Source organism: Aythya fuligula, chromosome 1 (assembly GCF_009819795.1).
Source record: "Aythya fuligula isolate bAytFul2 chromosome 1, bAytFul2.pri, whole genome shotgun sequence".
Taxonomy (NCBI): domain Eukaryota; kingdom Metazoa; phylum Chordata; class Aves; order Anseriformes; family Anatidae; genus Aythya; species Aythya fuligula.
In genome coordinates this window covers 84,507,109-84,521,763 of record NC_045559.1, presented here as the reverse complement: position 1 = coordinate 84,521,763, position 14,655 = coordinate 84,507,109, and the positions used below count along the sequence as shown (strand labels likewise).

General features: G+C 46.4%; 1 protein-coding gene across 1 annotated transcript; it reads right to left on the bottom strand.

Moving 5' to 3' along the window:
* Positions 1–607: 607 nt before the first annotated feature.
* TNFRSF1A (TNF receptor superfamily member 1A) lies at positions 608–13,456 on the bottom strand. The gene is made up of 10 exons (XM_032198737.1): positions 13,311–13,456; positions 6,001–6,202; positions 5,580–5,708; positions 5,312–5,455; positions 4,211–4,292; positions 3,819–3,886; positions 3,485–3,607; positions 3,100–3,137; positions 2,224–2,380; positions 608–1,651 (listed from the first exon to the last, which is right to left on the bottom strand). The coding sequence occupies exons 1-10, from the start codon at positions 13,347–13,349 to the stop codon at positions 1,350–1,352; spliced, it is 1,284 nt and encodes a 427-aa protein (XP_032054628.1). The 5' UTR covers positions 13,350–13,456; the 3' UTR covers positions 608–1,349.
* Between the last annotated feature and the right edge of the window lie 1,199 nt (positions 13,457–14,655).

Genomic DNA, 14,655 nt, shown 5'->3' with positions numbered 1-14,655 from the left:
GCAAAGGTAAAAATACAAATTTTAATTTGAAACATTTAGTGTATTTACAATAGAAAGCTTCTGTCTAGTCAAAGGACAAGAGATTAAAAAAAAATCCACATTCACAAATGTGTGGACAACCTGCACCTGATGCAGGCTTATTGCTTTTTGCTGCTTCAACTTCACCCAGGGTAATAATACCCATGAGAAAGGAATACTGAGAGCCTCAAGATGGTACCCAAGCAGCGCTCACAGAATGGACGCCAGGAAGTAGTGTGATTTTATTGAACAACTACTAAAATATTTTTATATATATATATATATATATATATATGTACACATACACAGTCCCATTTGCAGTTAGGTCAGATTCAGCAAATCATTTAGAGGGAAAAAAAAAAAAAAAGCAGACAGAAGCCTGCTGACCTGTGTGGAAGCACAGATTTGCAGAGGCACTCATACTACCAGGTACGTAGGTACCTCCCCACCCACACGGACACATGCATTCTTTTCCACTCTGCACTAGGACAAACGCAGGCAGGTGTTTTGTTAATGCTGTCTTATATGGTTTCTACACGCAGAAAAAAAAAAAAAAAAAAAAGAAAAAAAAACATTAGAAAAAGCACCAACCATTTCATCTGACCCCTTGGCTCAGAATCCTTATTCCTCTTGCACCAGCGGGCAATGGGAGGTGTGGAAAGGATAATGTCACCCTGTTTCACACAGACCCACCCCTTCTGAATCTCCGCAACTTCTGCCACAGTGAGAGGGCTGAAGGTACAGCACTTTGTTAACCAGCTGATACCAAAAGGGTGCAGTCCTCTCCCACTCCCAGAAATAAGCATGTCCTCCCACAACTTCCCTTCAGTCAGATTTCACAATCAAATGGCTGCAATGTGAGCCAGCTTAACTGTCTGATATTGCAGAAAAATAGATCTGCAAGAAGAGAGCAAGCATTCTAGCATTTGAACAGCCAGCTCAACCAAGTCACCCTCCAAGTTAGCCTGCTGTATGCTGGGTGAAGCTCCTGTTCCAGCGACAACTTGTCTGTAGAGTAGCTGAGCTATCAAGTCACTCTGAGCTCCTGTTTTCACCTTGGTCCGAGTCTGCACGCCACTTCCTTTATGAGGTGCTTTCCCTTTTTGGGAAAGGAGTTGTTGCAGAGGTCTTTCTTGGTTGAAAAGGCATTGAACTCGGTGGTTGCAAACAAACCTTGGCCTTCCTCCAGCATAATCTGCTGCTGTCTCCAACAAACCCATTTAAGGAGGGTTAGAAGATTAGGGAGTCATAGGAAAGGGGAGACAAGGAAAGGAAGGGAGATGTGATCCTCTCTCAACAGTCACAGCAAGGGGGACTAAAGTAGAAATAGATCAAAGATGGCTGTGGATGCTGCAAGGTTGAGGCGAGTTCTGGTTTAGCAAAGCCACCTGAATAGCTTCACTGCAGCCACTCAGCTCCATCTGGTTGAGAACACAGCTGATGCGCTCCACAGTTGCAGCACGGCCCATCTGCAGTTTCCACAGTCTGAGCATTTCGTACTGGGCATCTCGTAAACGCCGATGCTCCAGCTCAATTCGCTCTATATCATAGTCACTCAGCCCCAGCCGCCTCACAAACTCTTTCCACCGAGATGGCGGGACATGATCCACCACGGTGTAGAGGATAGCAGGATCTGGGAGAAGAGAAGAAACGAAGTGTGAGAACCAGGATAGGGGAATGTCATTCATTGAAAGGCTAGATGGTGCCTTGGGACTGTGCATTGCCCCCTCCTGTTCAGGTCTTCTACAGGGTAGTTGCACAGGCTCATGTGATGTCCAGACTCCCTCTCATCCCTCAAAAAACAATGTGGTATTTCCCTATGCACTTGTATAGCGTTATGAGCAGAGTTAAGCATACATATTCAGGGCTTTGCTGCCACACAATCCTGCCCCTCCACCCCCTAAAAAAAAAAAAAGAAAAAAAAGCTCTGTGTCACCATCCCAGAAGTATTAAGATTGACACCATGATAGCACCTATAAGAATCCATTTTGCTGGTAGCAAAAAAAAGGCAACAACAAGAAAGCCTCGCGTTGATGTTGAACATATACAGACTCGCAGGGTCTGGGTGTGTTTATTTGTATTGTGCCATGCATGAAGTATGCACGCAGGTCACGCACACCTGGTACGCTTTCATACATCCTCCCAGCCACATCTGCATAATCAAGTCCTGGTTTGCCTAGGGAGGGATGGGGGAGTTTCACTTACTGTCTGGAAGCTGTGTCTTCCTGGCGGGTCTGACACAGTCTGGTAGCTCATGTGAACTTTGTGGCAGGGGTGCAGATGGTGGCACCGCATTCACCAACAGTTCTGTTTCCTTCTGGGCCTCAGGAAGGGTAGAAATTGCACTCCTTTTAACCTCAACCTGAAAGAGACATTGCGTTAGTCCAGAATCACCCACAGCACCCATCTCCTGCAAGGAATCACTAGCTTTATATACAAAAATGTAGCAAAGATAGGTAGGGAGCAGGTGATGAGGTTTTAATTCTTCCAACATGTCTTGTTTGAGCAGAAGGTACTAACCATTTATTTCCTGAGGAGATTTTTATTTGTTTTCAATCATAAAAATGGCAGTCTGGAAGAAATAATTTTTTGCAAAAATCAAGTAAGCCTGGGACCCCAAATCATTTGTATGTCAAATGACCTGTGGAAAACCTTCCTGGACTATTGCTTGGGCCCTCTTAATTGGGGAAGAACAGTGGACCTAAGGAAACATTGTAAAGCAGTACTCAGGGGCTTCTGGGTTCAAGATCTAAAGCAAAATAAAATTACTTCAATTCTCTCAACTTGGGGCATATAGAGAGAAAAAGGGATTAAGGATCAGCTGTCTCAAAAAACAATGCTTCCGGAAAAAACTGAACACAGAGACAGAAGTTTGAAAAGCATCCCCTAGCAGAGAGGAAGTAAAATGTTAATGGATCCACCCTCTGGAATGAAAAACTTTTGAATTAAACAACCCTGTTACTCAACTTATTTAAAAACACAAGGCCTGAAAACAGCCCAAGGGGAGCAACATTACTCCGGATTCCAGGTTAACGTGGTTGAAAAAGGAAGGGAAGCTCTTATAAACATCATCTTGCTCACCTCAGATACTGGCTCCTTGCTCGTTTGCAGTGAAGAAACTTGAAAGAAAAAAAGAAAGAAAGCAGAAGTTATTTTCACTTCCTCTCTTCCCAGAGAAAACAGGAAAGCAGCTCACGATCCTGACCTCAAAAGGTTTTATAGCAAAATGCCCATCTCCCAGCAACGAGCTCACGTGCACTTCCAGTCACAGCACAGCAGCAGAGCTGCAAGAACTGCATCAACAAGCTTGTCTGTTTGAGCTTTCACATTCCTCTAGCTGCATTTCTGCAGCTAGGCAGAGTAATGGGATCCCACTGTTTCCCTCACACACATATGCATACATCCATTCACCCAGCAGAGTGATGTCCATCCCAATGAACGTCACGGCAGATGCTGCTGTACTCACCACAGGAGTAGAAAGAAGAGGCTATCCCATTTTCCTGAACCAGCTTCACTACTTTATTTACAATGTAGAGGACAGTGATAACTCCAAATATTGCAACAATGATGCCAAGGACGAGGTTCCCATCTGGACAAAAAGAAGAGGGCAAATGAGTGAGAGACCAAGAAAGGAGGAGTTAAATACTGGAGAAAGAATGGTAAGTGAGCACATGCAAATGCCAATGAGAAAAAGAATAATGATTTGAAAGGGAAGAGAAAGTAACGGGTTGACAGGTGTCAACAGAACAAAAGCCCACACTGGAAAGATTCCCTTGTCTCCCAGTTCCCCCAGTACTCACTCAGCCCAGATGAATTTGGTGAGGTAGTCACTGGGCTGTGACATTGCGAGCATTCTTCTCCAGAGCAGCTGAAAGAGCAAATCGGAGAGATATGAGTGTGCATGAAACGAGACACCAGCCATTTGCACAATCCTAAATAACAGAGAAATCAAGATGAGCCTGCAAAGCAGAGCAATGCGGTGTGCCTAGTGACTGCGGGTCCTCAGTGGTTCACCATGATGCCATGTGGAGAGGGCCAGAGCGGAGGACACCACCAATTGCCCCAGAAAGCCAGAATTTTGTAAAATCGAGACGGACAAAAGCTTGAGAAAAATTCCCTCCCCACTGTGGGACTTGCATCTGCTCTCTCTCCTACTCAGTGGAGGCTCACACACAGGGGAAAAAAAGCTCACCTGTTGCAATGCTTGCAAGTGTTATCAAAAGCCAGGTAGAACATAGGCTTACACCTGCAAATCGTGTTTCTGTTCTTTGAACCTGCAGAGAAAAGGAGAAACTGTTGCCATAATCTGGACAGAGAAGAGAAGAAAACAAAAAGGGAAGAATTCATTTTGAGATGGGCGGGAGATTATTCTTCTTAGAGCCTGGAGAACTGCTATTGGAGAAGAGAAAGAAGATTCGGTCTATTTTTGAGGATGGGTTTGGGGGAGGGCAAAAATAAATAAATAAAAACAAAGGTGAGGGTATCACTGTCCTGGTAGGTCAGAGACCTGTGCAGAGGTTGGGAAAGGGAATAAAGTCACGGTGCAGCTGAGACTGGCCTGATGGATAAGGATAGTTCCAGTACAAAAGGGGGAAAAGTCACCCTAGTTCAAGCATGACAGGAAGGGGAAATCGCAGTAGTTAGGCAAAAATGAGGAAGATGTGGTCCCCGAGCAGCTGGGACTGGTGAGGAAGTCCGTTTGGGGCAGGGAGAAATCACTTCAAGCCATGGGACAGACACATCCACTCTTGTGATCTGCTGTGCCCTGAGTGTAAGCGATGAGCAAGCTTTTCAGCAAGTCACAGCACGGACACTGAAAAAAATGTGGGAAGAAGGAGGCAAGAGTAGTGAAGGAAGGACACGGGTACATGAAGGGAGGGAAAAGACACTAGAGTAAGCAGTATACGTTTTGTGGCAAGCGAGAGACAGGACTAAAACAGTTCTACATCAGACAGGAGGGAAGGAAATTGCTCAAGGACAGTGCAAGCTGATGACCCTTGAGGACAGGTGTAAGCATGGGAAGCTGACAAAGATCACTGAACGCCAGAGGGAATGTGTTCACCAGGGAGACAATAAAACTCATGCTAGGCAGGGTAAGAGGTGTTGAAGGGGACAGGATATACTGAATTTGTAAGGAAGAGGGGATAGCTTCAGGACAACAACCTCAGGAGCATTCAAGAGACATGCGCAGAGCTGGACTTCAGCCCAAACTGGAGCTGCAGATGTCTATCCTAGTGGCAGCTGCTTATAGGTACATCTGTACTCGAGCCGTACTTGAGTATGCCATACTCACAGTTGGCAATAATCCCATTGGGGCACAAGCTGCAGTTCCTACAGTAGAAGAAATCAGCCTCGCCATCCTGATATTGATTCTTCCGACAGCCACATACAGTGTCGTGCTTTGGGGTGCACTGGGTCTCTACTATCTGACTGAGCTCTGAGGAAAGAAAAAAAAAAAAAAAGTGACTATTCCAACTTCACCTTCAGCTGAGACCACCGTTACAATGACAGGTATTATTAGCCCCCAGTCTAACCCCCCCAAAAAAAATGCTGCAGCTCACCTGTACGACACTGTTTACACTGGAAGCACTTAGACATGGTGTTGTCAACAGCTGTGAATGTGCCATTAGCACACGGAAGACAGACGGGTGCCTGGTCAGCCCGTTCACAGTCTTTTGCCTTGTAGGTACCTGCAACAAAAATCACTTAGCAGAGATCTGACAGGAAGACAAATGTGTTGTCTTAGGGAGGTTGGGAGTCACTGGCTCCTCAGAGAAACCCTGGAGCTGACAGGGTAAGGACTGAGTACTCCTCCTCTCACCAGCACAGTCTGACAGAGGAAGAGAAGAGGCAGCGAGTAAGAATTTCTACCAAGGAAAGGGAGTTTGGATGTAGCTTTAAGACAGAGTTTGAGAGAGCAGGACAGAGGAATGCCTCTGAGGCAAAGGCCATTATTAATGTACTTATCCTACAGTACCGTACCTGCATGGCACCTCATGCAGCAGTGAGTCTCACTGGGATGTAGGTATTGTCCAAGCTGACAGTGCACCTCCCTCTTTTCTCTCCTCAAGGGGCTAAAGGAATCTCTTCTATCCAAAGCCACCCGGCGGGCTTGCAGTGTATATGGCACTGGAGCAATTTCTACAGATTCCTCCGTCAACATACAGACGAATGTTAAGATTACCTGTAAATACAGAGCGAGAAAAAGAGAGAGAAAGAAAAAAAACAGGGTTAGAAAGCCTCATATTCCCTGACGGGCTGCGCAGCTGACTTTAGCCCTTATGATTAAGGATTATTGTGACAGTGCTTTCAACTGACTCGACCAAATCAGGACCTCCAACTGACAAAAGAGCAAGGGAGGGAGATTATTTATGGAAAAAAAAAAAATCAAAGCCATGCCTGTCACCAGCGTTATTAATATGCCACACAGCAGCCAATATGCCAGACGATGATAAGCTGTTTGTATATAGAGCCACCGCTGTCTGTGATGTTCAGTTTGAAGATGGAATGCCTTGAAAATGCTGCAGCTTGCAAGAAAGTTACTCAAGAGCAAAGGAATGTTTCATTAAGGGAACACAGCAAGTCGGTCCGTCCAGAAACTGTTCCAGGGAGAAGAATGCATCCAGTACTTGCAGTTTCACTGAATAAATAAACCAGATGGCAAGTTTGGAATAAAAAGGCTGATCTCACAGCAATATGAAGTACAGACAGGCTTCCAAAACTTTTTTTTGAGCAAGCCTGCCCAAGAGCAGTGGGAAAGTTAGGTTTTCAACTTCTCCCCAACAAACACACTTTTCTTTTTGAACTGACACTGTTAGCATCCAGCCTGAAAAGTCTGCCACAAAGCTGTAAATTTTTTTTTTTTTTTTTCACTCCTTTAAGATTTTCTTACCAGTTTTAATTTTGAAGATGACTGCTGTCAAGAATTTTAACAGAAATATTAAGGTTGGTGCGACTGCATTATGACTCTAAGTGTGCGTACACACTGGGAACAACAGCAGAGCAAAGAGGGAGTTAAAAGAACAGCGGGTATTGGTAACGAAGGACACCATTCCCTGGACACCATTCCCAGCAGTAAGATTGAGAAATGTGCTGTTAATGCCATGGCCAAAAGGTCCACACTCTGCTAAGACCACAGCATAGATGACTCATCGACAAAAGACCCTGCACGGGAGGATGTAACAAGATTGCAGCACAGCACATGAACAAATCCGTTGCCTGTTGGCCCAGCTGAAAAACAGACCCTAGGTGTGTATTTCAAACATGCATTCAGACAACTTAAAAACTAAAAACAAAAAAAATAAAATAAAAAGGGGGGAAAAAGAAAAACCAGGAAACAACCTGGCCCAAAATTTGCAGAGCTTGAATTCAGCAAGATCCTACAGCAAAGATCCCATACCAGCTGATGACTCCTGAAGGCCATGAAGCACTTGTCCAAAAACTAGTTTGCAGTGCCATGAAGAACCCCAGCAGCGTGGTAAAGTCTTGATGGCCAGCATCCCTCGTCCTCTGCATCACACAAGTGACCTGGCCACGTCACCTGGACGTGCACATGTTAGTGCTTCTGACGGTGTTGGGGAGAGTGTGTGCCTATGTAGTCTATGCATCAGGCAGTGAGAATGCATAAAAATCAACTCTTTTTTTTTTTTTTTTTCTTCAAATAAATACCTCTTCTCCTGTCCACGCAACCTCACACTGAGTTTTATTGCGCTAACTTCCCTGCAACGTCTTCCCAGCTTGCATTTATGAAAGCGGTGAGGTACCTGGCTGTAGAAGCACAGCTACAGAGCTCTGTTTTCTTTGTGCTTCTTTGGCTAGGAGAGCTGTAGCAAAAGAAAAGCAAACCAAAGAGGGTAAACCACAACGCTGATACCAGTTTTGTGGTTGCAGTCTTCAGAAAGGGCACGAAAAACGAGATGGCTGTGACAGCTCCATGCTGCCCTGTTTCTCTCTCAATATTGAAGCCTTGTAGGAGAAAGCAACGTCCCTGAAAGCCTTTTAAAACTTTAAGAATAAGTCTTTGCAACTCTGACAAGGCAATAAACCCATTTTTTTCCAAGAATTTCAGAGCGCTTTGTCATGCGACACATATCTTCAATATACCAGATGCTAAAACGGTGAACAGGAAAGGAAAGAAAAAAAAAAACAGAATCACATATTTAAATAGCTGTCGTTTCAGATGTAATTAGCTGACCGCAGGATAAATGCAAGCAGTCCAACACTATGTAAGAAAAAAGAAAAAAAAAAAAAAAAAAAAAAACTTGTTTCGGCAGCTGACAGTCTTACAAGATTGATTGCCTGCAGGAAAATGGGTAAAAGATCATTTACACAGATGGTCTGACAATAACAGACCATAGTAAAAAATAAATAAAAAAAAAAGATTCTCTAGCCAATGATAAATCCTCTAACAACGGAATATATGCAGCTGGCCCCAAAGTCAAACAAGCCAGTAATGTAAACAAGGGAGGAAAGCATCGAAGACCAAGCCAAAAGCACATACAAGCTTGGTGAGAAACATCTCCAGAAAGAAAAAGAAATCGAAAACACCTTTCCTGATTTATTTTTAATTAGATTAAGTGAAAGTGTGTCTATATGTGTAATCAAACCAGAATCAGCACATTCATTATTACTGATTGAAATCTGAGGAATGGAGAGTCACAGACCACAGAAGATGACTCACAACCGATGACTTGGCCTTTCAGAAAAAACATTCACACAGGAAAAAAAAAAACACCATTTTAAGCAGCTCCCAAACCGTTCAGCTGTTAACACTAGGTTATACCCGTGATAAACTTAACAGAGTTCAGAAAATACACGAAATTATCAAGCACCGAAGCCTTGAGGCACAGATAGCAGGGCACCAAGGCAGAGTTTAGAGGTTTTGTACAACAGAAGCAAAATGATTTTCCATCACTGAATTTACAACTCTCAGCTCCAGCTCCGCTTGCCAGGAGAGAGAACAAGCAGCCACGAAGCAGCGCTGCTCAGAAAAATGGGCAGCCTGGATTACCAAAGCCAAATGATAATTCAAACCACCAAACCACATCATGCACACCGGTGATTCATGTTTTTAGTTAGCGGGGACTGCCCAGGAAAAAAGAGTCAGCAGAAACTCGAGGCTTCACTTCTGAAAGTGCTGCAGAAATAAACAAAACATTGTGGATGAAAACAAGCACCGTTTCCTCAAGCCACCCCATTCCTCTGGGTGACAGCTGCGTATCCCCAAATCACATGGGAGGCAACCCTCGCTCCTTTTCACACCTCCATGCACTTACTGGCTGATAGCTATGGTCAAGAGGGCCTTGGAGAGGGTCATGATGGGGATGATCGTGTAAGGAACAAGATTGTCCCCTTCCAAAAAGCCAGTGGATGCCCAGAGGTGTCAGCACAAGGGGAAGGCCACTCGGAGAAAGCAAACTGGGTGGGAAGGAGGGGATCAGGCCTTGGGTATGAGTATCCCAAACCATTCAGACAGCATTGCTCACCACCCGGCAAGTGCTTAAAATACCCCACATTAATAACATCCAGAGTTTACATCTCCTTGAGACAGAAGCATTAGGCTGAAAATTTCAGAATAAAACAATTTGATAAATCCAGAGGCACTGTTGAAATCCAGAAACTGGGAGGCTTACTCCTTTTTTGTACACATCTAACAAACCGAACGTGTAACAAAGCGTTTGCCTCCAAAAACTTATTCGACTGCTTTTCTCAAGGCAAGCTTCCGTTTTGCAAATTCCACTTGTAAGCTGATGAAATACCTGCAAATAAAAGGCAGTGCAAGCCATCAGAACTTCTCAAATACTTCTTAACATATACTGTATACTTCTTTCTATTAAGGATGAAGCTTCCTTTTGCTTTAGGGCTCAGCAGGATTATACACCGACGCACAAGCAACCTACGTGTCAGTCAGCGGTTAGCCCTTTCGGTGAGTCATAAAAATTTGCAGGCTTGGAAGTTTGGAAGCAAATAGAGAGAGGTAAGACTGAAAAGAAATCAGGGTGCAGGATTAGCTTTGCGTTCTTTGGTTGCTTCATCCATTTCCAAAAGCTCTCTGAGGCTGCAGTTTTCAGTTTGATATGTGAAGATGCACGGGAAACCAGAACTTCTCCTTTAAGCATTGAGAAATGTGTATTAAAGCAACATTTACAGGAAGCTTTTCTCATTGCTCACTAAAACCTGGAAAGGTCAGAAGAAGGATACAAGAGCTAATATTAAAATAATCCTCCGTTTTATGAAGATTGGAGAGCGGAATACTACATCGTAGGCCTTGTCTAAAACCAGGAGACTGAGAAGAGCTTTTACACTACTCTGAAGGGAAGCCTTAGAAATCTTATTTAAAAATGTGTATGTTAATGAAGACCATGAACTTCACATCCTAAGATGTGTTCACATAGTATGGCTGCAAAGCTGGGCACCAGCCCTTGGCCCTTGCATGAGGTGAGCTGCAGCCACGCTCACGCCCCTTGTCAGTGATTCACTCGGTGGATTCTTTAAGCTTCAGGTGATTGCCACACACCGAGTGTGATTCATTCGATCTGACTTACTCCTGTTTGCTTTAAGAGAAAAACATAGCTTTGTGATCCTCGTTCTGCTGTCAGGTTCCCAAGCCTGCAAGAGAAGGGCCCGTGTTCCCAGGCATTCAAGGGAAGCCGGTGGCTATCCACGGGGCAAGGCCGAGGTTGTAACACAAAATGCCTTGAAATAGGTAAGAGGGAGCAAAATGACAATATTTAGCCCAAATGATGATTGTTTAACCCAAATAATAACGCTAATGCAAAAAAAAATAAAAAAGTTACTTAAAAAGCAAGGGAAAGGCACCCAAACTGACAAGACTGGTTACTTGCGAGAACTGAAATTACCACGTAATTCAGATCGGCACAGGCCCAGATAACAGCATGCTTCATTTGGCTGGAAGTAGACAGTCATCAAGGATACAAGTTAAAATTGGATTAATAAGCAGATAAAAAAAATGGAAAGAGTCTGGTTGGACAAAGCAATCAGAAATGCAATCAGGTGCTGTGGACGATTAGGAAAGGATTGGAGAACAAAACAGAGAGTGCTGGTACATCAACATGTAAATCCATTCAGATCTTGTACTTGGAATCCAGATAACCGTACTGGTCTCCAGTCCTGAGAACGTAATTATCTTACTTTAAATTGATACATAAATTATAAGAAGAATGGTGATCAGTGGTACAGAATGGCTGCCATAAGAGGAATGACTAAAAACACTGGCCTGTAGAAGAGGCAACCAAGCACAGGATAATCCAGAGGGCCCCACGTCATGAATGCCACGGGGAAGATAAACTATGGTGGCTGGAGATGATGAGCAGGGATGGCTGTTCTCTTTCTCTTCCAAAGAAAGAACTAATTGGCATCACCCAAAACATGCAGGGGACAGGTTCAGACCAAACACAGCAAGGTAGTTGTGTGGCCAACAGGTAGGTGAGGTGTGGGGCTCCCTGACACAGCACCGGGGTGCCAGCGGTATGTCTGGGCTCCAGAAGCGACCATCACATCCCTCAGAAGGAGAAACACACACAGGACTCCCAAATACAAAGACACCATTATGACTCCAAAGTTTCTACAATCACAGATCCCTGGAAGCTGGGAAAGTGGTTTTATTGTTTGTTACTTGCCAGGCTTGCCATGGTCTGAAACCCTCATCAGAGGCCTGCTGCTGGCCTCATAAATCTGGACTGCCTTTAACAAATGAAACCACCCTTATATATAAACTTATTTTTTCAATGAGACAGGAAACACACTGGCTCAGTGAAGGCAGCTGCCATTTTTTTTCTGCTGTAAAAGCTGGAAGGGCAGGGTGAAAACACAGCGGACAAGGAAATTATGCTAAGGACATGCAGAAAGAGAGAAAGCACAGGAACAAATCACAGGAAATTCTGAAGAATCAGAGGAAACATAAAAGAATCAGAACCCCAGAACAGAGGCATCAAGGAAGTAAGAAAAGCCACGAGGGCAAACGTGGAAGGATATGGAAAGTAAATGGAAGACAGGAGGGCATGCAACAGAGCGGGAATTGTAACATTAATAAAAATAGTATGGTTTTATGGAAAGGACGTGGACTATCTGGAATGAGTGTGCGGTGTCATTAAGAACTTGAAATGACCCCATGCAAATAGGCAGGGAAAAAATGTCCTGAAAAAGAAATCCTACTAAAGGGCGCTCTTCCTCTAACATATTATTAAGTCCTTTAAAATCTAAATGCGAGTGACTTCACGTGTCCTGTCTAGGTCCCGGGATGTACATGACCCACAGCTGGGGTCAAGGCAAGGAGCGCTCCCAGCCCACAGCTTTGGTTGCGCTGCCTCGCCGGCACCAGTTGTGTAACTGGCTCCCGAAAGCTTCCACGTGCAGAAAGCTTATGGAAGAAGGTGGCTTTGGGATGGGGAAACACGAGTGTCTGGTGGCAAATGAAGGAGTTACCCGGCGTTACAAGGCTAGAGGAGACAAGTGCAAGCCTCTGTCACTAGAAAGCTCGGGTATTCGGGGATAAGCAGGTCGGTCTCGCAAGCTCCGTGGCAGAATGTAAAGCTGTGAGATGCTGTTTAAACACAGGCAGGCCAGAAGCTGCAGGGCAGGCAGGCTCTCAGCCTGAACACACGGGACAACTCCCCAGAGACAGCCAAACCCGCATCGCCGCGGCATCACCACACGCCTGTCCTCCACCCCCAGCTGTCAGCCTAGTCACGAAACTGTCCGATCCCTTAAAAAAAACAAAAAAACAAAAAAACAAAAAAACAAAAAAAAAAAAAAAAAAAAAAAAAAACAACCAACCAAACAAACAAACCTTTTCTCCCTTGAAATCGCAAAAACCCGCTGTGGGAGCACTCCCCCGTCTCGGGTCCCCGCCTGAGGGCTCCCGGCCGCCTCTCCCTGAGGGAACCGCGGCACCACCGGGCTCCGGCCCCCGGGGCTGCCCGGAGCCGACCCCTCGCTAGGCGGGGAGGGGAGCTCAGGGGCTCCGGGAACCCGCCGGCCGTTCCCGTAAATCCAGCGGCGTTATCCCTGAGTCAGGAGAAATCCCGGAACCGCCACCGGGCACGCCAGCCCCGGCCCCGCACCTCCCACTGCCTTCAACCCCCCTGAGGGAGAAAATGGCTCCCCCGGGGCACGGCGAGACCCCGGGCAGCGCCCAGCGGGGCCCCGCGGAGAGGCAGCCCCGACACCGGGCGCGGTCCCAGGGCACACGGAGACCCCCCCCGCAACCCCTCGGACCCCACCAGCCCCTAAGCTCCGGGGCTGCCGGCAGCCGAGCCCCGCCGTGCACTTACCGTGCATAGCGAGCTGCGGGGCAGCGCCGCGCCGGGCATGGCTCCGCCGCCCGCTACGTCCCCATGGCAGGGTCCCGGCGATCAGAGAAGCGGCCCCAGCCCAGCCCAGCCCAGATCAGCTCAAATCAACCCAGCCCAAACCCGGGCGGAGCTGCACGGAGCAAGCCCGGCCCGGCTCCCGCTTCCTGCCGCAGGCAGCGCTCGGCGGCTGCGAGGAGGGCGGCCCCGACCCCCCGGGCCGCCCCCGGGGGCGGGCAGCCGGGGCTCGGCTCCCTGTTAGGGTTCAGCTCCGTGTTGGGGCTCGGCTCCCTGTTAGGGTTCGGCTCCCTTTTAGGGCTCCCGGGACAGCTTTAGCTCCGAAGGCATCGGGCAAAGTCCAGCGCGGGCAGCGGAGGTGGCTGCGCGCCGCCGGGGTGCCTGCCTGCACGCGTGTTCCTTAAAAATCGGAGCTTGGTGGCGTGTGACCGAAACTGCCGGAAAACACACGGAAAAGGAGGCTCGCTGTGATCTTAACATTTCCTGACACACAACCTTTTCGGCCTTACTTAGCGCAGGTTCGTGTGGAGCTGCAGCCTGCAGCTCTAAGGGAACTCGTTGCCCCTTAACTGCATTGTAAGCACACACGTACTTTTAAGAAATGCATTTATCAGCCCAAAGTAGCATATTTAGAGTGTATACGCCCTGTAGCTTTTAATTTAAAACATGTTTTCCTGTACATTTCAATGAAGCAGCTGCAGGGGCGGTGGGAAGTAATGTGACGATGCAGCGTAGGCAGTGAGCTCTGCTTAATACGTGCTTCTAAAGGTAGTGTTTTAAATATAATGAAAAATAACATATACAGCGAGGAGTAGGTGGCTAAATGATGAAGACCTCTATTTTATTTGCTGCCCCTAAGACCTCGCCCTCATGTTGCGGAACCATTTCTTCTCTTGGGTTAACTTTTATTCGTTGTGCATGTTAGGTATCTACTCCTGCCCCTTGCCAGCTGAGGATGACCAGCGTTGGCCATTGCTACTTCAAGAGACGGGTGTCATGAGCAGGAGGGACCACAAGTGGACAGCTGCTGCACCCAGTTAGCAGGGAGAGGGGACAGGTTTGTGACAGGGCACCGTCCTCCCATTTTCTGCAGTTATCTCTGTGCTGCACTCAGAGGTCTTTCGATTGAGCTACTAAGCTTTGGTTTGGAAGAACATTCCCGTTTCACATGCAGAAGCCCCAGACGTGCATAAAATCAACACTGGGCCTTCCTTGAATTGTTTCAGATGAAACCAAACACCTCCACGCTCCTGTTTTTACTCTGGTCTTGCTTATCTGCTGTACAGAAACCAGCAGCAGCACCAGGTAG